The sequence below is a fragment of the Loxodonta africana genome, chromosome 23, assembly GCF_030014295.1.
Source record: "Loxodonta africana isolate mLoxAfr1 chromosome 23, mLoxAfr1.hap2, whole genome shotgun sequence".
NCBI lineage: Eukaryota > Metazoa > Chordata > Mammalia > Proboscidea > Elephantidae > Loxodonta > Loxodonta africana.
In genome coordinates this window covers 66,470,121-66,494,395 of record NC_087364.1, presented here as the reverse complement: position 1 = coordinate 66,494,395, position 24,275 = coordinate 66,470,121, and the positions used below count along the sequence as shown (strand labels likewise).

At 38.9% G+C, this 24,275-nt stretch overlaps 1 protein-coding gene and 1 long non-coding RNA gene across 2 annotated transcripts in view; one reads left to right on the top strand and one right to left on the bottom strand.

Moving 5' to 3' along the window:
- CPB1 (carboxypeptidase B1) overlaps positions 1–23,994 on the bottom strand; it is a 35,469-nt gene extending 11,475 nt beyond the window's left edge. The window contains exons 1-9 of the mRNA XM_003416164.3: positions 23,779–23,994; positions 23,576–23,651; positions 15,870–15,994; positions 9,109–9,208; positions 8,751–8,852; positions 7,797–7,898; positions 4,842–4,952; positions 4,667–4,757; positions 3,786–3,988 (exon numbers count right to left, since the gene is read on the bottom strand). Of these exons, the coding sequence (XP_003416212.1) occupies positions 3,786–3,988; positions 4,667–4,757; positions 4,842–4,952; positions 7,797–7,898; positions 8,751–8,852; positions 9,109–9,208; positions 15,870–15,994; positions 23,576–23,651; positions 23,779–23,849 (981 nt within the window). The 5' untranslated portion in view covers positions 23,850–23,994. The remainder of the gene's footprint in view (positions 1–3,785; positions 3,989–4,666; positions 4,758–4,841; positions 4,953–7,796; positions 7,899–8,750; positions 8,853–9,108; positions 9,209–15,869; positions 15,995–23,575; positions 23,652–23,778) is intronic.
- Positions 1,854–8,538, top strand: LOC111752307 (uncharacterized). Its single transcript, XR_002787271.2, has 4 exons — positions 1,854–2,891; positions 3,932–4,010; positions 5,960–6,090; positions 8,337–8,538. It is a non-coding gene; the product is annotated as an uncharacterized LOC111752307 (long non-coding RNA).
- Positions 23,995–24,275: the final 281 nt, after the last annotated feature.

Genomic DNA, 24,275 nt, shown 5'->3' with positions numbered 1-24,275 from the left:
GTTAATATAACTATGTTGAGTCTAAAGCCCCATTCTCCTTGAATTATTTTTTTGCTACAAGTATAAATTTATCAGTTTTGTAAGTATAAGGGAAATTGGTGTAGTGGTTAAGAGCTCAGCCGCTAACCAAAAGGTCGGAAGTTCAAATTCACCAGCTGCTCCTTGGAAACCCTATGGGGCAATTCTACTCTGTCCTATAGGATCGCTATGTGTTGGAATCAGCTCCACAGCCACAGGTTTATATACCAATTAGTAGGCCAAATTGTATCTCTCTAACAAAATTATGAGTTATCTATAGCATGGGATGAAGTCAAAAAGTCATTTTATTAGTCTTTTGACTACCTTTTGTTTTCTGCGGCACATTTTTTCTTTCCTTGTATTCTTTTGTATTCATATGGAGGCACTAGAGTTGTATGGACTATCCATATGTCCTAGATCAAGGCTTTTAATGTTTCTCTAGAAATCCTTATTACAAATAAAAACTGTGATAAAGTCAATATTTGTTTTTTTGAGAGATTCAAATTCTCTTTTGGCTACACATATATTTGTAGTAACACTATAGCTATGAGTTTGTTCTAGCAAAATAAGCTTTGGAAGTAAGTGGATTGAAATTGTACAAAATGAGAAGATCGAAAAATCCCTAATGCTTAAAATGCTTTCTTCGTGATGCCAGACTAAAATCAGATCCTAAATGAGTCAAATAATCAAACGATATTCACCTTAGACTTTACTAAACAAAACAAACCAAACTCATTGCCATCGAGTTGATTCTGACTCATAGCGACCCTATAGGACAGGGTAGAACTGTCCCATGGGGTTTCCAAGAAATGGCTGGTGGATTCAAACTGCCAACCTTTGCGTTAGCAGCTGAGCTCTTAACCACTGCGCCGCCAGGGCTCTTAGACTTTACTAATAGCATTTAAATATTTCTTAAGACACCAGGCAAAAGTTTAACTATAAAAAAAATAAATTTGAATGTTAAAGTAACTTTTGAATTCAATGGGTGTGATAGATACGCTAGTAATTAAAATTCAGTTTTGCATTTTAGTCACCTATCACTCTCAGGAAAAGATCAAAAGTGGCATGTACTTCTTGAATTTATTAGTTACGTAAGTATAAAAATAAACATCTAAGATAAGGTAATTTTGTTGTTTGCACTGTTTTTCATTTGATAATAGATTATGCATATTTTACCAACCCAAAAACCCACTGCCATCTAGTCGATTCCGACTTATGGTGACCCAGGATAGAACTGCCCCATAGGGTTTCCAAGGCTGTAATCTTTACAGAAGCAGACTGTCACATCTTTCTCCCAGGGAGTGGCTGGTGTGTTTGTACCGCTGACCTTCGGTTAGCAGTGAGCGCTTAACCACTGTGCCATTACTTTTGATATAATTCTGCTTATTCCACTCTCTTGTTAATAAGAATTTGAAAGCAATTTTGGAGGACAAGATTCCTAATAGCCTGTCTTTTACTATTAGCTCCCTCTCCTTGTCTTTAAATGAAGAAACAGTTCTTCAACGAGAGTATCAGTGCCTCATATGCTGCCTGACAGGCTTCATACCACTGGGGGCACATGTGAGCTGGCCCATTAAACCCAGTAACCCTGAGTCTTGGGTCTTTTCCTGGATAGAATTTCCACAGGAAGTGTAAAAATTATTCACAGGATTCCAAAGGCAGAATTTATTTGATTTTTTTTAAAGGATAAATTGGAGACCTTTAGAGTAGTCCAAGTGACTAGGTTATTATAGAATTATGCCAAACCCAAAACCAAACCAGTTGCCCTCAAGTCAATTCCTATTGATACGTGTCAGAGGAGAACTGTTTGCTCCACCTAGGGACTCCACAGGATGCTAAAAAAAAAAAACACCATTGCCGTCGAGTTGATTCTGACTCATAGCAACGCTGTAAGACAGAGCAGAACTGCCCAATAGAGTTTCCAAGGAGTTCCTGGTGGGTTTGAACTGCCGACCTTTTGGTTAGCAGCTGTAGCACTTAACTACTACGCCACCAGGGTTTCCAAGAGGATGCTAGTAGGGCAATACATCTAATTTATTGTTGAAAGGGCTGAGAGTTAATCCCAAAATAAGAAAGGTTACTGCAACCTGTATGAAGCAGCTTAGTTGTAAAGAACACTTCAAGTTTTTCTGTTAGTATTTGTCTTTTAGGATGGTTAAGACTAGCTGGTATTGAACAACCTGGATATTTTGGTTTTGTCACACTTAATGTGTTTTACACCTTTAACTTTGGTATTTATTAGCTCATTAGTGTTAAATTATTATAACTTTTGATTTATCTCTTCTGATGTGGTTAAATTTAAACATTGTTGTTGTTAGATGCTGTTCAGTTGGTTCCAACTTATAGCGACCCCATGTACAACAGAACTAAACACTGCCTGGTCCTGGCCATCCTCACAATTGTTCTTATTCTTGAGCCCATAAATTTAAACATACTCAAATGAATTAAGTAAACAACATACTACCAGCCTTCTTTCCTTTGGTGGCCAGAAATCTAGGACAGAAGCCAGGAGCTGACCACACCCACCTCTGGGGCTGGAGGATTGTGAGCACCACAAGGGAACAATGATACACTTAGTATATATAATTGGAAAGCTGAAGTATTTAATGGCTCCAACTAATGATATTTTCTTTTGTCTTTTGGGTACAGATAAGGACAATGGGAAGCTTTATTATTATTTTTTAAAGAATTGGACCAGGCCAACTATTAGCTATCAATTTTCTAGGAGGCTGGGGTTACTTTCTCGTTTTGCCCTTCACACAATATTTATAGCATTACATGTTTTACTTCGTCTCTAGAATATTGGCTCTGAAAGTACAGAACAACAAGTTGTGCTTTTTAAAGTTACTGGATTTTCAAATTTATGCATTTAGGTAAGCCAAATATCTATGTCATTGTCAAAGTGGGATACTTTTTTGGGGGGGGGCATAACTCAAATGCTTTAAATATTATACTTGCGATTGTAGATTATTGGTCTCAACTGGCAGCCAGATGTTTCATAAATTAAAAAAATATCATTTGAAGATTCAAACTTGCTTATTTATTTTTTACAAATATTCATGGAGGAATGTATAAATCCATTAACGTGAATTATTATGGAACTCACATTATTAAAATTTTCGTGTGACTATTTCTTGATTCTTCAGGGAGATGTTAGTTCTTTGAGTCAGGGATACTTAAGGATCTTTACGTCATTCCCTATATCTGGTAAAGTCCTATTCATATCAACTGTTCATTGATTGATTTACTTCTGTGTTTTACCTGATCAGAGAAATAAACACTTTTTAGATTCTCATTGCTAAACCTGATATTGACCAAATGTGGTTAAGTTCCCAATGATCTGCCATACTCTGCCTATGTCAAATCCAGCTCATGGCAGCTTGACAAAATTAACTCTACAACAAAGAGTTATGTGTGGAGTCAAGGAACTTTGTTGACTATTTCCAAATGCATCTGAAATCATCCTGTGAGTCATTTTGTGGTGAAGCTAGAGGAAGAGGAACTGTTGTCAATTTGAAGTTAGCTATTTTTTTTTTTTAATGAACCACACGTGATGGACTGTTTCCTGCATCAAAATCCTATTTCTTTTAGCCAACTAAAGAAATCCAGCTAACTAAAGAGTCATAAATCTATAGTACATTTTCCACTTCTACTACCAAAAATCAACAGTGGCACTTCCAGAAACTGTCTTATAATTCTCTTTCAGGATTTGAATTAAAAGAAAATCTCAATGGTGAAATACCATATGTCCCATCATAGCTACTTACCAACTCATCATTGTTCGCGGGGAGTTTGTAATCATAGGAGTAAGGATAGAGCAGCATCTGGGAGTATGAGTGTATTGACAAGTAGGCCTTGATGGAAGAGAGGTTTTTACGGATGAAATCAGCCAGGGCTTTGGTCTCTTTTTCAGACTCTGCAGCAGATCCACAATAAGTTTCATCACAAGGGCTTCGAGAAGCTCCGAGTTCTGGAAAAACATAGTATTAATGGTAAATGATCACTCACTGGCGTCCTCCCAGGGGATATTTCAAACCTCCAAATTAGGGAGTTAAAAAAGTTATGTTTTCACAGAAATCCTTATCGATTCCGACTCATAGCGACCCTAGAAGACAGAGTAGAACTGCCCCATAGGGTTTCCAAGGAGGCTGGTAGATTTGAACTCCAACCTTCTGGTTAGCAGCTGAGGTCTTAACCGCTGTGCCACCGGGGCTCTGAGATCAATATAGTTTAAGAAAATTAATAAGTAGGGGACAAATTAATATTTATTAAAAAAATTCTCTGTTACTGTAATCGTTTGTTGAGAGTTAAGTCACAGGATTCTAATTCCATCACAATTTTACTTTATCATTTGCATAAGTATTTATTTAATAACTACCTCCCCTCTAGACTATGCATTCCATGAGTGTTGGGATCATGTCCGATTTGTTCATTTAGGGCAGCTGGGAACATAATAGAACATTCAATACATTTTTGTTGAATGAATAAATAAACTACCTATTGTCTGTGTTTTCAGAAAGTTGGAACTCTGAGATATAAAATTTTACATTTTTGTTTGTTTGTTTTAGACACTGATGTGTTTTCCAACGTTTTTTTCCCTTTTATACTTTTCAACTGATACATGCAAAATGGTTGGCCAGATACTTACTGCACCAATCAGCGTCAAAATTTCTGTTGGGGTCTGTGCCAACGCAGGCACTTCCAGAATTGATAGAGCGGGTCTTTCTCCACATTCGGTTCTAAAAGTGGATTATATGGTTAGGACAATCATAATAAAAGGTGGTTGTATCAGCTTTGTTCAGTATTGGAAATGGTTCACATACCGTGGTCCAGGTGTAGACATAGCCATCGATATTGAACACAGGCAGGACATAAAAGTCTAAGTTATCCAGAAGGTTTGTTACCTGGGTCTCACTCCCATAGGTGCGGACAGCCTGTGTATTAATTACAAAGCAGAATTTCATAGAAAAATGGAATGCACAATGCTGTTAAAATTTACATAGACTAGATAAATGTTGCTTTTTTTTTTTTTTTTTTGAAATGAAAGAGGTATCCCCACTGAGGTACATACTATTAATATTTAAAGAAGCAGTCAGGAAGATGTTATCAAAATTTTAATTTAAAACTGCTGTTTCTAATTTTGTTTCTAGGATAGTCCTAATTCATCTATATATAACCCACTAAATTGTCTTATTTTTTACCTGAAAAATGAACAAAGATTTAATAAATTACTAGGATTCACAAAGAACATATATACTCACTTCCTTTAGCATAGCAATGGCAATAATCTTTCAAACAGTAGGATATTAATGTAAAGAAATATTCCTAGTAAGTAGGGAATGTCGACGGATGGCTATGAATGTTTTTGAATATTATCTAGGAATTTTTTACTTTCTATGAAATATCTTATAGATGATCCCATTAGAGGGAGTGCCCATCGTGGAGGAGGAACAAGAAAGCCTTCCACTATTGAGTGCTCACTGGTGGGTTTTGGAGTTCTCACCAAGGCTCCCAGCTGCATAATGGTGAAAGTCTCCTTCTAAGCCCTCTGCCTTGAGAAGGGAACCCCTATGAGGAACTAGTTCTACCTGCTCAGTGAGTAGTGTGAACATGTATCCATGAATGAAGGACATCATGGCCATATAATGTTTTCTTAATTCCTGTCCCTCTACCCCAGGATGATGTTAAAATGTAAATTCAGCGCTGCTTTAGGCTTTTTTTTTTTTTAGGCTTCTTTAAATTGACTTTAACATGCCTATGTTTAAAGCTCCTTTATTTTAACACTTTTTACATGCTCTGTGTGACTGTATGTAAGTATTTGTTACAGTGACACTTGATGAGGTGTGTGGTTTTAAGGTTGGAGGAGGTCTAGAATCATACCCTTTTAATGGTCTACACATTGGACATGACCAAGGTAATTACAAAAGTTCTCTCCTTCTAGAGAGCAGGTGGTGAGCTCCCCACTGAAATTAAGTGATGTCAAATGCAGATATGATATATCTGGAAGCCAAGACCATAACAAAAAAAGACAGAGGTACTTCAAGTACTATGAAGCACAAAATAAATTATATTGTAAGTAATAATGTTCTTGTATTTGTAAAATGCTTAAATATTTTTTACCTTTGAAATAATTTTAGACTTACAGAAGAATTGCAAAAATAGCACAGCGAGTTTTTCCTATACCCTTTGCCAAGGTTCCTCAATGTTAACCTCTGACATGATCATGGTGCAACAATCAAAACAAAGAAATTACTGTTGGTGTAACACTATCAACTGAAATACAGGCTTTATTCATATTTTGCCAATTTTTTACTAATGTCTTTTTTCTGTTCTAGGATCTAATATAGGATCCTACGTTGCATTTAGTTGTCATGTCTCCTTAGCAGGGTCAAACTGGTTCATTCCACTCTGACCCCCTCCTGAGAATTTGCATTTCCACCCTAGATGTACTGAATCAGAATCTATACTTTAATGAGATCCCCACGTATTCATAAGAATCACCAGGAAATCTTGTTAAAATGTAGATTCTGATTTGGTATATCTGGGGTGGAAATGCAAATTCTCAGCAGGGGGTCAGAGCAGAATGAACCAGTTCAAAGCCCTGTTTCTTAATCTCCTTCAGTCTGTGGCAACTCTTCAGTCTTTACTTGTCTTTCATGATTTTGATATTTTAGAAAAGTAGTGATCAGGTTAATTTGTAGAATGTTCCTCAATTTGGGTTTATCTGATTTTTTAAATGATTATAGTGAGGTTATGCATTTTGGGGAAGAGTACAAAAAGGTGATGTGCCAATTAAAATGCATGATATAAGGGGCACATGATACAATATGTCATTACTGGTGATGCTAACCTCGATTACTTGGTTAAAGTTTCTCCTACCAGGTTTCTCCATAAATTTTACCTTTTTTTAATTAATATATATTTTGAGGGAGGTACTTTGACACTCTGCAAATATCTTGTTTCTCCCCCAAATTTTACCCACTAATTTTGGTATTGGTCCATGGATCTTGCCCGAAACAATTGTTACCATGGTGTTTTAATGATGTTTTCTATTTTCCTCGTTATTTTACACCTGTTAGTTGTAAATCTTTATGAGAAAGAGTTCTTCCTTCTCTCCTTTTTGTTTAATCATTGAATCATCTATTTATATTAGTATGGTCTCATGGATATTTATTTTAAAATGCTTCAGTGTTTTTTTTTCGATGTTTAAAGGGCTTTCATGTACATCCTAAGACCATAAAGAGTGAAAGACAGGAACATTTAGAGTAGGGATTATCACGTGCTGTTTCCTTTTATTCTGAAGTTTACAATAATTATTAGCCAGGCAATAATGACCAAGTCAGTGGTTTATCCACAACCATTAACTTTTAAATAACCTATGCGTCATACAGAAACCCTGGTGACGTAGTGGTTAAGAGAATCTACCAGGCACTCCTTGGAAACTCTGTGGAGAAGTTCTACTCTGTCCTATAGGGTTGCTGTGAGTCGGAATCGCTACACTGTTAGCCTCTCCTCCAAAGACGGTTGAGAAAGTTCAAATGAGTAAAATTAAAATAAAGATAATTTGCTAATTGTTTTAAAACCTTGCCTTATAAAGATCTGTTGTGAAAGTTGAAACTAATTTCCAAAAATGATCACTTGGAATTATGGATTTCTTCTCTGTGTTATTATTATCTTTTATTATAACTAGGTTATAAGGAATTGATTGAAATAAAAAATATACATATATATATATTTCCTACTGTCCTCTGCCAAAAAACCCTCTACCTACTACTGACCTCTCTCACAAACCACTGGCAAAATGCAGGGGAAATCCACTCCCTGGCATGGAAACCACAGTCTATGAAAATGGCGGGCTTGTCTTGTCCAGCTTTGCCAACCTAGTGCAAACAAAAGAAAAAGGAAAACTGTGAATCATATGGCATTCAGGGGTTAATATTCGCTTCTCATCTGGGCTTTGGACTCAACAGGTGAGACCTGACAGCAGCAAGAGATATATCCCATGATTAAATTAAAACATAATACTGGCACGGTATGTTCTTTCTTCTAGACACTCTAATGTGGAGCTGAAGGCTTCCACGGCTGTTTATTATTTTTATTCAGCTTGACAAGCTCATATTTTCTGAAGATGCTTGATTACCCTGCTTAATTGTACTCACATGGAGGTTATTTTCAGCTGCTATTATTTTTTTTTTATTATTAGGTGACATGACCAAGGCAACTGGATGAGTAATTAGAAGTAATCACAATTGTTGCTAATCTCTTAAGAACTTTCCTTCTCACCCACTGATTCCTAGTCTTTTTATTTTCTTCATTAGAATTACATGACAAAAATGGCATTTGAGGACGACAGAAACAAATTGTTGATACGCTTTGTAATGTTGTCTGATAGACGTGAAGTTTATGAACCTCTTTAGCAAATGGATTTGCAAACAACAGCTGGGAGAGAACAATTTCATCAAGGTAGATGATCATTTACATTGCTTACAGGGATGTGGTTAAATTTATAGGACTTCTCTCATTTTATTGCATTTTTCCTTTTGGATAAATCAAAAATCCACATATGATAAAAGAAGCCAGAGAATCTGTTTGATTCCCTGGGGGATAGAGGCAGGGAAAGAGGTTATAACAACGTTTGGGATACGCCATGTCTGTGGAACAGATGTTAATGTGTTAGAATCTATTGATTTAAAGCCCTCAGATGTGCCAAGGCCATGGTTAAAGGCGATTACCTTGAGGAGGTATATATTGCGTCCTTCAAATGTGGTTCCAATCACACTTCGAGAGATGAGGTTTGGATTATCAGCGGCCACTTGTTGGGTCCAAGCCTCTATCTACCAAATTAAACCATTTATAGATTAGTGTGATATTCTTAGTTTGGTTCTCAAAACTCGTTGAAAAAAAATCCCTTGCCGTCCAGTCGATTCTGACTCATAGCGACCCTGTAGGACAGAGTAGAACTGCCCTGTAGGTTTCCAAGGAGTGTCTGGTGGATTTGAACTGCCAACCTTTTGGTTAGCAGCCATAGCTCTTAACCACTGTGCCACCAGGGTTTATCAAAGTAATGTCCAAATCATGTGCATGTCATACCGTTTCCCAGTTGTTGTACTTCTCATAACTGTGTCCAGTTGCACGGAGGCCGCTGTCAAACTGAGCCTCCAGCACGGATCTCAGGTTGTTGATCAACACCCTGCAGTGAACAAAGTGAGTGCTCCTGTGAACATAGCCCATTCCTTCCCAGTGAAAACACACAACACTCCAAAGGCCCTGACTTGTAGATGGGACAGTGTACTCTCCACGGAATCACGCATTGCCCTCTAATTGTTTTTGATGCCTTTCAACCTAAGCTGCTCATGGGAGATTCTGTTACTGATCACAAAGAGTGAGTAAATCATTGAGGAGGATGAGCGACAGTGTGAGCAACGTGCGCTCTTCCGCAGTACCCAACTCCCCCCCCCAAAACAAACAAACAAAAAACCCCAAAAAACCAACCTGTTGCAATCTAGTCAATTCTGGCTCATAGTGACCCTATAGGACAGAGTAGAACCACCCCATAGAGTTTTCAAGGAGAGGCTGGTGGATTCAAACTGCCGACCTTTGGTTAGCAGCTGAGCTCTTAACCACTGTGCCAACAGGGTTCCTTCTTCTCAGCCCAGGCTTCACATATTTGGATGTCCTTGGACCCTAAGCCTGAGAATGGTTTCACCTGGTACCTGCTGCATTCTAGACCAGAGCCTTGGGCTGCCACACAAAACTCTACACTTGAGGTGTATCTATGGTAAGTTTCTTGGAACTTTCTTGGGATTAGCACTTAAAAGTTCTATGTTCCAGGCACAGTTGGTCACCTGGGGTCTTTCTCCAGGTTTTGAGAAAAATACCTCGGTGGATGGAAATTCAGAATTATTAGCAAGCTAATGGACCGGATGGCAAGAGGTTTTTTTTTTTTTTTGGTTAAAGATTTATTAGGCATGAGTATACTAGGTTTAGGAGCCCTGTTGGCATAGTGGTTAACAGCTCAGCTGCCAACCAGAAGGTTGGCAGTTTGAATCTACCAACCGCTCCATGAAAACTCTATGGGGAAGTTCTACTCTGTCCTATAGGGTAGCTATGAGTCAGAATCAACTCGATGGCAATGGGTTTTGTATTGAGTTTAGGGTACTAGTTTCTGCTTCATTTATTTTTGGCTGGTTTAAAGTAATCTAAGATTGGCTCTGTAGCAAGGTAAAATGAAGATTGCTCTCAGAAGGTTTGAGGCCTGCTTATTTCTGTGAATGAATTGTTCCTACTGGAAGAGTCAGGTCTGAAGGTTTAGGTGTATGGAATTTCATTTCCCTTTGCTACTTTGAGTGGACAGTGTATTGGGAACGGGTGCAATTTTATGAGCATTAATGTCCTTGATTACTGTATTGTGACTATCACAGAGGCCAGTTTGCAGAAGCTTGTGTTATACAAAGTCAAGCCTTGGAATGGTTTTATCTGACACACAGAGAATTGCAGCCATACATCAAAAGTCGGCTTCCCCTCCGGCTGCCCCAAGGGCATTCTGATGAAGTATGTCAGGGACACCCTCTGAACCTCCCTCGCAGTAGCTCTTTCCTTTGGGGAACGTGGACATGAACTTGTATCCGTTTATGGAAAATGCAATAAATTAATACCAAATGGCATCTGTCTGAGTCCTAGCAAAAGGCCAATACTGAACTGACTTAAGGTAGTATTTTTTTAAAAAGGAAAAGGAGCAGATTTTAAAATTTATTCTGTGAAAAGACGTATTTTTCATTGTGCAGTCATCAATAATTTGTTAATGTTTTAGTTTTCTATGGTCTCTGTAACAAGTTACCACAAACATAGAGGCTTAACACAACACAAGCTTATTTTCCTACAGTCCTGTAGGTTAGAAGACCAATAACACAAGTTCTGTGGGTTAAAATTAAGGTGTCAGCAAGGCTGTGTTTCTCTGTGGAGGCTCTAGGGGAGAATCCATTCCTTGGCCTTCACCAGCCTTTAAAGACTGCCCATATTCCTTGGCTCATGGCTCCTCTCCTTTATCAAAGCCAGCAAAAGTGGATCAGGTTCTCACTTCATTTCGCTTTGACCTCTTCTTCTGCCTCCTTCTTCCCATTTTAAAGACCCCTGTGATTATACTGGGCCCCCCCAGATAATTCAAGATAATCTCCTTTTAAGGTCAGCTGATTAGCAACTTTAATTCCATCTGCCACCTTTATTCCCCTTTGCTATATAACAAAACATGTTCGTAGGTTCTGAAGATTAGGACATGGACATCTTTGGAGGGCCATTATTCTGCCTGCTACAGTTAGGAAAATGACATAAGTGCTGTAGTTATCTTCAATACCCAAATTTGATTGTTAGGAAATAGGGTGGAAGTAGAAGGAATCCTGAACTAGGAATCAAATGATCAGGGTCATAGTTTTGTCTAATTTGTAACTTGGCCTTAGAAAAGCCATTTAATCTTTGGGTCTTAATTCCATAATGTTTAAGATGAGGGCATTTGATTAGCTCTTGTTCAATATCCCTTTCAGCTCTAAAATGCAATGACTTGGCTCAAATCCATAGGGATTGGTTATTTACATAGATGTTTTCCAGTATGTAAGGAAAAAAAAAAAAAAAAACCCGAAGTTTTAAATTATGGTAGAGTTGGCAGTTACCACCTTCATAAACTCAAGAAAAACATGGAGGAAACTAAAGACTAGAATAGAGATAATTTAGGAAAATGATTTTCAAGGCTACCTAAAAACAAACAAAAAACCTTGAAAATTTAAAAAATCAACTGATAGATGCCTTTACAACCAATATTCCAATATCATCTCTTTAAAAGAACAGATCTTACTGAACAATAATGAAGTTTTCTGAATGACAAAACTAGAAAACTGATGGGGAAATGCTAAATGGCACCTGCTTTGGAATCCTGGTGACGTAGTGATGAAAAGCCATGGCTGCTAACCAAAAGTTTGTTAGTTTGAATCCACCAGCTGCTGCTTTAAAACCCTATGGGGGCAGTTCTACTCTGTCTTATAGGGTAGCTATGAGCCAGAATTGACTCTGCAGTGACCGGTTTTGGCTTTAACAAGAGTTTCCATTGTCAGCGAGCAAGTAAAATATCATCTAGGTCACACGGCCTCTTACTGGAAGCCCAGAGAAAAGAAATCATCAGTTAATTGTTCCCGGGCAATTCCATAGCCACAAACTTTTCCACAGACATCTGTATCTAGGGCCGTATCTATGGGGGTGTCTCTGATCTATTAAGAAGCATCTCTGTGTAAAGGAACCGGGGAACCTTCCATCACATATGCCTACCCTTTCATCTGTACCCAACCCTCAAGTTCAAATGATTTAGGAAAATCATTGACTTTGCAGGGCTGGTGTGTTTTGTTTGGTGTTAACAAGAAGCATGCTCTTAGACTTATTAGTGTGTTAAATATTAAACATTTTCATCAATAACCTGGACGAAGGAACATAAAGAAAAAAACCCCAAAAAAACAGTGAAATTTAAGATGACACCCAAGAGTAAAAGTACCCTCTAGTAATTTGCAAAGGAACGTCAGAATGTGATTGAAATGTGGTGCCAACTTTGGCCTGAAGGTGGGGGATTGACCTCAAATGATCCTTTCCAGCCCTCTGATTATTTGATTTTCTTAGATTTAGGACAAAGCACCACTTGAGCTATATTACAAAATATTATTACTAAATAATGAGCTTCTATTCTGGAAGATTAAAACAATGCCTCTTAATATAATTGAGACCTCATTACAGCTCCAGAAAACAGAGGCATGTGCACTATTTTATACTTTTATATGCTTCTTTATAGAGCCATCCAACTTTTTTTTTTTTTTTTTTTTTTTCACATGCAGGCAAATTAGGTAACTGCTACTGCCAGTGAACCGAGGAACACAATGTCTGAGGAGTAAAGAGAGAGATGACTCAGTCTTCTCCTCCTTCCAGATTCCAGACTGTGAATTCCTATCTGGCCAGCTCCTGGACTATGTGTCCATTGCTATCCAAGGATACTTTCCCGTGTGACTCTGAAATATGCAGGATAATGATGTTATAGGCAGTTAGCAACAATCCGTCTCTCCCTGGATGGGCTAAAGCCAGGACAGGATTCTGCGGAGGGCTGTCCACCAAGAGGTTATGCTAATTTGGCTTCAGTACCATGGATTGGGGATTTACATCATCACATCCCTAGTCTATCTGTACCTAAGTGTGCAACACTGGCATTTAAAGATAGGGTTGGATTGCTTTTTTGCACACATTTTGAATTTTTCTCCCATGATAACTCAGCGTTTGATTAAAGCTGTTGAATGATGCAAGTCTTGGTGAAGAGGGATGGGACCACTGAAAAATTCGCAAAGCTATTTTGGTGGAACTTGTGCAGTAGAGGGTTCCTGTTATATATATATACAATGGTGGATCCTCGCTGACAGGAAACAGCCTCAGTACAAATTAGTTACCATGTGAGGTAATAATGGCACGCACAGGGACTGCTCGCAGCCCTAGCAAGGATATTGCTGGTGTGCTTCACCAGGATTTCTAGGGACTTATTATTATTTAATATTTAGAAAATTATATGTTACAAATGTGCTAAGCGGTGAACAGAGAAGCAAAAATTAACAAGCTCTTAGCCCTCAGGGAACGTCTTATGTTCTAGATGAGACAAGGTTCATATACAATTCCCAAAGAGTTTACCACTGAAAAAGGAAGTGAATTTTCCACCCAGTAAGAGGAGATTGGTATACGACTAGAAGCCATTTTACTGTTTTGTGATATGGATAGAATTAGGACATCATTCAGGTAGCTAGGGTTAGTCTACAAGCATTGAGCTTCCTTTGTTCTTTTTAAAGAATAAAAAGGAAATGGTTCTTATTTTGAATGTTACTGAAGGTTCCTAAAGACTAGGATTTTAGAAGGCCTTCCCAGTGTAATCAGAAGAGGAGAATATCACAGACATGAATCTTAAGCACATTTTAAAACTTATTGGGTTACATCTTTGTTGTAAAAAAGACAATCAGATCTTAGGGTCATATTTTGACACTTCCCTCAGGCAGAAGCAGATAGCAAGGCCACGTGAGGGATGATAATGGGGTTAAATATAACAGTTTCTGCTGACCCTTAAAAAATACATGGTCTCTCTCTTTGTATATTAGTAAACCATAGCAGCATTCTCAGCAATAGTAATAGTTTTATTTCATTTTCACCACAGCCCACTGAGGGAGGTACTATATCGTCATTTCCTGGATCAGGAAACTGAAACTCAGAAAGGTTAAGTAGATTACCCAAGGTCACACAGTCAGGAAGTTGCAGAGTTGGGATTTGAATCCAGATTTGGTTGTCTCCAAAGCATATGCTTGTTGTACTATGCTACACCACTTCTTCTGATGGAGGTACCGAGTTTGCAGGTGAGACAATTCTGATGTCATCACTAGCATAAAGCCTATTCTTCTATATGTTTAAGATGTAAAAGAAGTCCCTGGGTGATACAAAGCGTTAAGCTTTGTAGTACTAACTAAAAGATTGGCGGTTCAACCCCCCCAGAGTTACCTCAAAAGTGAGGCCTGGAGATCTGCCCCTGAAAGATCATAGCCTTGAAAACCCTATGGAGTAGTTCTACTGTGCACACCTGGGGCCTCCATGAGTGGGAATCGACTCAACGGCGATGAACAACAACTGCAAGATGTGAAAAACAAGTGGAAGTTTCTAATCTTAAAATTATGTCGGTCACATTTATTTTCAAAATCATAATGAAGACTGGAGCTTGGGGTGGGGAATGGATCAATAAACATTCTCATGTTCAGGACTGGAGCCTAAGACTTTCTCTTTACTCCTCCCTGTTCTACCCCTTGTAGGAAGAGTTCTGCTTTGGATCAGAGCTAAAGGTCTCATTTCTCTCTTTCCTCTCATGCAAATACCTTAGCTTTAACATCTCTCCTACCTCCCACCTTCGCATGTAGTCTTCTCTACCTAGAATATGGCTTTTCCCCATCTTTGTCTGGGTAATTTCTACTCATCTTTCTGATCTCAGCTGAAGCCTCACTTTCTAGACTTGGCCTATTCCTTTCCCTCTTTACCCTTCTCTGTGTCTATTACACATTTTTGTAATCCCTTGTTTATGGTTTGCCTTCCCCTAAAGCATGTGGGGCCTGTTTTTCTTGTTCAGTGTTTGGTACCTGTAGGCATTCTGTTTCTAGCTGTTGGATCAACAAATGGGCAATTGCCTCTACTATGAGGAGACATTTTCACCTTGAAAACCACAAGGATTGTATTTGGGGAGAGGAGACATGGGTAACCAACTTAGCTAACTCTTCTCTAAGCCTTTGGGGAATCAGTTTTCTTTCTTTGGGCCCATCTCTCTAGGCCTTCTCCTATCAATAAAGATAGGAGACAGGTCTTGGGGTAAAAAGGACAGAAGGCTACTCAGTCTGGTCCTTAAGCTAAAGGAACGTAAAGAACTCTCATGGATCACAGTAGGCCCCGCATAGAAAGAAGACCTGGTAAGATTTGGAGCTAAAATGGCATCCAGCTAATAATAGTGTCCATTCATCTGGCCTGTCCTCTGAATATCACTTTTAAACTAGTAGCAGGGTCAAATATCTGGCCGAAAATGTGGGACTCGAAAGTCAAAACCACTTTAATTAGAGCAATGACTAAACAGAAAATCTACCTGGCCTGAAGTCTTAAGATTTGGAATCTAGAGTTGGCTCTGCCGATACCTATTTGTGGGACCCAGGACAAAGTCGTGTAACCTCTTGGTCTCATTTTTACTGCCCCAGGGTTATTCAGAGACTCAGATAAGAGCATGTGTGAGGGAGAATTTTAATAACTATAAAGCATGAACTTACTCATATTGTAATTCATTCTGCTCCAGAAAGTCCTCCACAGTGAAAATATCTTCTGCTTTAACACGAAAGTCAACTGTGCTGTGAGGTTTGATTTGCGTGGCAGAATCTGGTTTCCAAAAGTCAATCTGAATAAAGGACAAAATACACTATATTGAACGCCTATAATTCGTTGGGTGGATTATCCTCTGAGAGCCACCATTGCTCTACTCCACTCAGTTATTTTCAAAACCAAATTATCCATGAAACCTCTTGAAAATATCTCATTTGAGTGAAAAAGCGTTGGGACCAAGCAGTTAGATGTCAATAAAAATATTTACAAATACATACGTAACCTTAATTGATTATCGACAGGCTTGAAGACCATGTAATTACTTCCCATAATGTTAGTTAATGACACTATTCCGTAACAACTCTTTTCTATTTATTGATTTTCTGGGGCACTTGCTTGTTGTGATAGCAGTGTTTGTGGTAATGGATGAATTTGCTGAATGAAAGATGATGAATTAACTAGAACCACAAAATTTAATGGAGAGAAATTAAGCTTTCCCTTTGACTATTTATGGCCACATTTTATGATGTTATCTGGGAACTCAATGCTGTCCAAGTCACAATAATGTATGGAACCAGGAGCATCCCTGGGCTGGAAGATACATCAGGGAGAACAAAGGCATTTTTCCACAGGGGCAACTAGGCACCATGATCAGAAACAAAACACTCTCAGGGATCCAGTAACATTCTGACATTCCCATTTACTCAGTTATTCAGCAACTACTACTGAGGACTTACTATGTGCTGGAAACCCTGGTGGCATAGTGGTTAAGTGCTACAGCTGCTAACCAAGAAGTCAGCAGTTCAAATCTACCAAGTGCTCCTTGGAAACTCTGTGGGGCAGTTCTGCTCTGTCCTGTGGGGCCTCTATGAGTTGGAATCAACTCGATGGCAATGGGTATCACATGTTAGGCATTGTGTCTGAGACTAGGAGTTCACTAGTGAGCAAATCCAACATAGCTTCTGTCTTGGTGGAATTTACAGTCTCATGAGGGAGACTTTAAAGGAAATTATGCACTAAAAGAACAGGCTGACTGATTTGACAATTCTAATGTTTTTATTTTGAGGAGATGAGATTTGAATTTTTCATGGAAAGATATTAACCAGGGGCATGTAGTCTCTCATAAGCATTGCTTTTCTGTTCCTTTTTGTGCTGAGTGTAGACCTAGAAGCCTGCGGTGAGCCTGACATAGCTTCGTCCTCTGCTCCTGTCTTTCACACAATCCATCTTCAGATGTTTGTGAGCTAGTCTCAGCTCCAGATGTGACAGGTGGTGATTTTTAGAACCACAGCTTGGGGATTTGGAAGGAGGTTTGGGCAGACTTGGAGATGGTGAGGCAGGAACTGATGTGGTAAGCTCTTAAATGACTCAGTTTCAGATACACCTGTGGAAAATCTGATAACCTCTTTCCTGTCCTGGTAATATTCAAACTACTGAAGAAGTCCAGTGGGAGCTGAGTCCTGGGTCAGGGCCATAGTTATAGCCACGGGAGGCAAGAACCCAGGGATTCCATCAAGAGAGATTCCAGAAGAGTTAATTGTGAGTGTATTTGTCACAAAGGGATTGAAAGGAGAGAGTACTGATGGCTGGATAAGGACTGGATACAGAATGGGACCTAGTGAGTCAAGGGTGAGAGGATACAGCAAAAAAAAAAAAATAAAAAAAACCCAAACCCGTTGCCATTGAGTCGATTCTGACTCATAGCGACCGTATAGAGGATACAGAGGAGAGATTAATTGATGGTGGAGGGAACATAAAGGCATGTTGTGATAAAGACAGAGAAAGCAAGAGGCTGGTGATAAATCCTCTTCAAGAGAAAGCATATTCTTAACAGAACAAGTAAGAGTGATGCTCAAACAATATGGTAAACATAATGAATGTCACTGAACCATACATTTGAAGATTGTTGCAATGTCAAATGTTTTTTACATATATATTTATCACAAGAAAAAAATGCAAAAAAAAAATAGCTATGATTTTGTGTTCCTAATAAATGTCTATCATTCCGAGGTGGGGTGGGAGAGGGAGGACCTCTGAGCATGTGTAACAGATGCGGTCCATGCCCCACCCATACATAGACTTTGGACCTTTTAGGGTGCCCAGGGCACTGCCAAAATCTGCCTTTCTGTCCCAAAGGGCTCTTTCCCCTAGAACTGCCAAAAGCCAAGTTATCAGCTTGTGGCAGGCGGGAGGTGCTGAGAAAATATTCCTTCCAGAGAAGTCTTCAACCAATGGCTCTGGAAAGTGGATGTCTAAATATTCTACTTCCCTTGCTTGGGTGGGATAATTCTGAAGCATGTGTTTTGTGGCCTTTCCCAGAGTTTTCCTGTGGGATTAAGCTCCAATTTCCCTCTGTGGGAGCTGGCTTAATAGTGCCTCCTTTGTTGACTGCCACTCTTTCACTCCCCGTTTCTCCATGTGTTCCCTGGATGTCCCTAATAAAATCCTTGCCCTTGAATCCTTGTCTCAGGATCTGCTTCTGGGAGAATTCATATTAAAATGCCAGCCTTCCACTCAAAGCAAGAAATGCCTACACGATATCCCTGGTGATAGTTCTAGTACAACCTTGAGCACGCCTACTGCCACCTCAGAACAGCCTAATTGTCCACGAATTATTTTTTCTTAATACTGAGCTGCAAGTTGACTTCCCTAATCTTTTGCTCATTGGTCCTAGCTCTGCCAAATACTGGAAGATATATATCGTGCCACCTTTAAGATTCTGCAGTGAGATACTAAAATGATGGATTCTTGAAAAGGGGGTGATGGAATCTTAAGAATATGTTTGAGAGAAGAATTAGAGACCTAACCTGAGATGGTTTAAAAATTTCAGTTTGACGTGGAGAGAAATGGTCAGGAAGATCGCTAACATCCAACACTATGGAGTGCTTGCTGCAAGTATGCTACAGACTTAGTGTACTGGAGTTAGCCCCAGCAGTTACATATACACCCCATAGCTGTTTACTAGTGCACCAGGTATAGATACAAATAATAAATAAATTCAAAGTATTAACAGAGCTTTCATGAATTACCAATACCTCAAAAAAAAAAATTTTTTTTTTTTTTTTTTTTGTAAATAGGATTTCTGTTTAATATAAGATGTGGGGACTTGAATTCTATATCAAGAAGTTATAGAACTGAATATAAATCCAGTAAGCTGAGTGGTGAAGAAACACAGAAAACTTTTGTTGGAAGACAAAGAGATATGTTTAAGTGACTACATTGCGGGCGGTATCTACAGGTGGCTGATAACTAAAGAGTTCTTCCTAAAATACATCACAAAACTAGCACAAAAGTAAGATAAAGTAATTTATTCAACTGTTGTGGATTGAATTATGTGCCCCCCCGCCAAATGTGTGTCAACTTGGCTAGGCCATGATTCCCAGTATTGCCTGATTGTCCACCATTTTGTCATCTGGTGTGATTTTCCTATGTGTTGTAAATCTACCTTTATGATGTTAATGAGGCAGGATTAGAGGCAGTTATGTTAATGAGGCAGGACTAAATCTACAAGATTAGGTTGTGTCTTAAATCAACCTCTCTTGAGATATAAAAGAGAGATGCAAGCGGAGAGATAGGGGGACCTCATTACCACCAAGCAAGAAGAGCCAGAAGCATGTGTCCTTTGGACCCGAGGTCCCTGCACTGAAAAGCTCCTAGACTAGGGGAGACTGATGACAAGGACCTCCCCTCAGAACTGACGGAGAGAGAAAGCCTTGCCCTGGAGCTGGCACCCTGAATTTGACTTATAGCCTCCTAAACTGTGAGAGAATAAATGTCTGTTTGGTAAAGCCATCCACTTGTGATATTTCTGTTACAGCAGCACTAGACCAACTTACATTCTTTTGGGAATAAAGTGGGAATATAAAAGAATATTGGTGTTGGGGATCTTTGGTTCTTCAGAAATTTTCAGATGTTACATTTGCCTATAAATAGAACATCTGATAGATTCTTCCTTTATCTTGATGAAATTTTCATTTCTTGTTGGAAGAGGAAACGATGACTACTCTAAGCCTTATTCAGAACAGCAGTGAAGAACTTACTGGTGTATTAAGGATGGTGGGAACAGGGAAGACTGTAATCATTTCACTCTTGGCCTAGATAAATGTGTACTTTAAATTCAAGAAACAGAGTTCAAGAAAGTCCAGAGAAAGTATGTTCTAGGGTGAATGGCTCCAGAAAAGGAACAAGTACAGCTCCGATTGCAAGGAGATAGAATTCTTACTGTACAATAAGAGATGATCCAAATGGCAAGGGGGAGGGCTGTTGGGTCCAGTGTGGTCACAGAGCTCTCCAATACATTCAGCTTTTAAAAGGACATGTTCAAAAGCTGGAGGAAGCACACATGGCCAAGGATGAATACAAAGACTGGATGCCCTTGTAATGATCTTATCAGGAAGGCTACATCCCAGAATATGCTGCACTTGCAGGATTGCTGAGGAGAAGAAAAATCTTTTTCAATCATGTTGAAAGTAAGAAGAGTAAAGAAGAAAACATGCTGGCCCACTGCTTGGAACTAAAACATGATAATGTTTGTCGCGGGAAGAGAGAAAGTAGCCCTGTTTAAATCCTTTGGCTTCTGTTCTTTCCAAGGAGTTTCAGCATCTCTTGTTTCTTTTACTTCCATTGAAAGATGAAATTAATTACCACCAGGATAAGTAAAGAGTTTTTCATGTACTATGAAATATTTTCTTTGGAAAGAAGGCGTGGAGGCCCATGGTAGGTGAGGAGAGAGGTGATTACACCTAGCCATGTAAAACTAAAAAGACACCAAACTCATTGCTGTTGAGTCAATTCTGACTCATAACAACCCTATAGGACAGACTAGACCTGCCCTACAGGGCTTCCAAGGAGCAGCTGGTGGGTTCAAACTGCTGATCTTTTTGGTTAGCAGCAGAACACTTAACCACTGCACCACCAGGGCTCTCAGCCATGTACATTGACTTAAAAATTCCAGACCTAATGGTAATAATAATAGCAAGTACTTATATAACTTACTATATAAGTGCTTTCTAAGTGCTTTCCATATTATTACGATTATTTCTTAAATTTTACAACCCTACAAGGTAAATAGTATTATTATCCTCATATATTATGTCACCTCACAAATAAGGTGATTAAGGCACAGAGAGGTTAAGTAAAGTGCCCAAGGTCCAGCTAACCAAGTGGTAGAGTCAGGATTTGAACCCATGCACTGTGAGACCAGATTCTCTGCTCTTGACCACCATAAAATGTCGAATTTTGAGTAACAACAACAACAAAATACTGAAGATGTAATCACAGAACTTGAAGGAATCTTGAAGGAGTCAGAACTTGAAGGGACTGCTGAGAACCGGAGGGAGCGAGTCTGGAATTTCATAAGCAGGAAAGCAGATGAATCTCAGAAGCAGGAAATCCTGGGACCTGGCATGGATTCTGGCAAAGCTGCAGGGCAAACTGGAAGCAGATGGATTGTGAATGCTCAGAAAAGGGAGCTGTGTTCCCTGGGAGCCAGCATGGTTTAAAACAAGAATGAGTCAGGCCCAATTAACTTCCTCTCATTACTGGAAGAGACCAATAGCTGGGTAGAATACTGAATCTTGATCTCAGCAAAGCAGTTGACGGTCTCAGCATTGATAACCTTCTTTACAGTCTGAAAATCAGTACAACGTTAGTTGTAGGTAACTCCTCAATAATGTGGGTAGTTGATCAAACTTACCCACGCAGAGTTGATTAATGAATGATGTTCTGTGCTTAATACTGTGTCTGGCACATTGGAGACTCATGATAAATACAGAGCCAGCAAACCAAGAAGGAGGCCACTAGTTCTGCACTGACCCCCTGACCTACTTAATACTCTTCTTTATCAGTGACGAAGATTAAAATCAAGAAGGTATGCGTATGAAACTTGCTGGTGAAGTAAACTTAAAAAACTTAGGGGAAGAATTATTTCCTTGGAGGACTGAATTAGTTTTTAATAAGATAACATGCTGAAAACAGGCCATCAAGATAAATTTTAAGAGTAAACCTAAAATCCTGCATTTAATTTAGAAACAGACAAGTACAGAAAGAGGAACACCTTGTTTGAAGGTGATTCACATGAGAAAAAAAATCTTAATGGTTTTGATTGACCACAGCTTTAATGTAAGCTGATAGCGTTCTATGATTGCCAAAGATGCTAAACAGCATCTAAGATCCTGTTAATAAATGTCTGCTTTACAAATGAAGACAGGCAATGGTCCTGTAAAAAAATTAATCAGAGCACACCCAGAGGCCCACTGTCAATCCTGGTAGCTACATGTTTCAGAAGAAATACAGGCAAAAGACTGAGCTGTGTCCAGAGGTGACCAGGATGACCAGCGCTAAGTAAACCAGCGCTAAGAAAAATGTTGGCAGACCTGGAAGAAGATAAATCTTAGAGGTAACACAGTATTTGGCTCAGCTCGGTCCAATGGAACCAAGTTAGAGAAAGCAACTTTCATCTCAGTTATTAGGAAGAAAACAGAGTGATTTTTAAGGCAAATGGGCTATTCAGAATAGTAGCTTACCTACTATTCCTGGAAGTACCCAAACAGGTTTTACTAGGGCTAGCAACCAGAGATGCTGTTTCCAGGGAAGTAATTCCAGATTTGAGTGGAAGGCTGAGATAGATGACTTTATATATCCTCTTTCATTTCGGGAGGCCCTGGTAGTGTAGTGGCAAAGAGCTACAGCCCCTAACCAAAAGGGTGGCAGTTTGAATCCACCAGGCATTCCTTGGAAGTCTTATGGGGCACTTCTACTGTGTCTTATGGGGTCACTGTGAGTTGGAATCACGGCAATGGAGTTTTTTTTTCTTTCATTTTGAAAACTTCTGATTGTGATTATGACACTTTGCACTGTCTTCCTCGACACCTTGAAATTTAAGAAATGACTTTCTATATATTTACATGTATTTATACATAGATTTTCAATAAAGGATGTTTAAGAGCTTGCAGATTATTTTGGCTTATATATACATGAAGAAACAGCATTGACCCAAATAGAACTATTTGGGGTTAGTGATAGCTTCCTGCCACACTAAGTATAACGAAAATGGCAGTTTTCATCTCATAGTAAGTGTTTTTTTTTTTTCTTTTTTTTTAAAGTAGCATGGAGATTTTTGGTCTCTTGTAAGCAAAAGAAAAGTATGGAAATCACTCATGACTTTTTAACATCCCCGACCCCCATACCATATCATTAAGGGGACTCGAATCAAGGTCATGAAAACCCAAGCTGTTTGATTTGGAATGAAAGAAAACCAAAGAGAACAGATGATACATGGGATGTGGAAATGAAGTGCAAGTTGGACAAAAGCCCAGTTTTTCAGCAATATCCAAGTTGATCAGTTTTCTCTTTTGCTTTAAAAGGGAAGTAACTGCATATTAGATGTTCTTGTGACCTTCATGACAGTTCCAACTCATCCAGTTGTCATGCTCTGTCAGCTCTTTTAAAAGTTACCATGGATTTATAATACTGTAGGGTTTATGGCTATCTAATTCAGGCAGGCAAAAGGGCAGCATTATGGCACTAAGTTTTTCCAAGTTTTGATCTTTTGCTGATGTTCATATTTCATGTCAGTCTTCATTTGGTGGAATCACGTTGCAGTCTAAGATTTTAAAGTAGGTGTGAAGCAAACCTATAGTAGAGAGTTGTTGCTCACCTGGTTGGTGCTGGCCAACTCCTGGATTAAGTTGACATGATTTTCATCTCCAACATTGATGCGGAATACCTTCTCGCTGAATGGTGAGATAGAGGAGGAAGAATAGAAAATTTTAAAAGGGTAATGCATCCAAATTAATGCACCCAAATTTGGGGGCGAGCAAGGAAGAGAGCTTGCTTATATTTAAGAAGCTGCCTACTTACCCTTCAAAGTGCTCATCAGAACTGTGAGCAGACGCTAAAGCCACAGTTAGGAGAACCAGGAACATCAGCATTGTGCCTGAGTAGGTCTCTTGGGTGGGTTTCACCTGCTTTTATAATCCAGGGTGTTCTTTTTTTTCTTCTCCTGATGGCAAATAAGCACTATCAAATCTTGATTAATGGTTTTTCCGGCATTGTTGCCTTGGTAGTTGTGTAAAGTCTGAGAGAATCTCTCTCTCAACACCTGTGAAAACAGAGCAAATAATCTGAATTTAATTTTGAATTTAATTTGAATGCCAGACCTTGAAGAGCCTGGAGGTGAGTTTTAAGTAAATCCTATTTGGTAGTCTTTTTTTTTTTTTTGCATTTTGAATTGAGGTGTATCTAAATACAATAAATTGTATAGATTGAAGTATAAAGTTTAATGAGTTTTTACAAATATATACCCCAGTAACAAACATCCCAATCAAGATGTAGGACATTTTTATCACCCTAAGAAG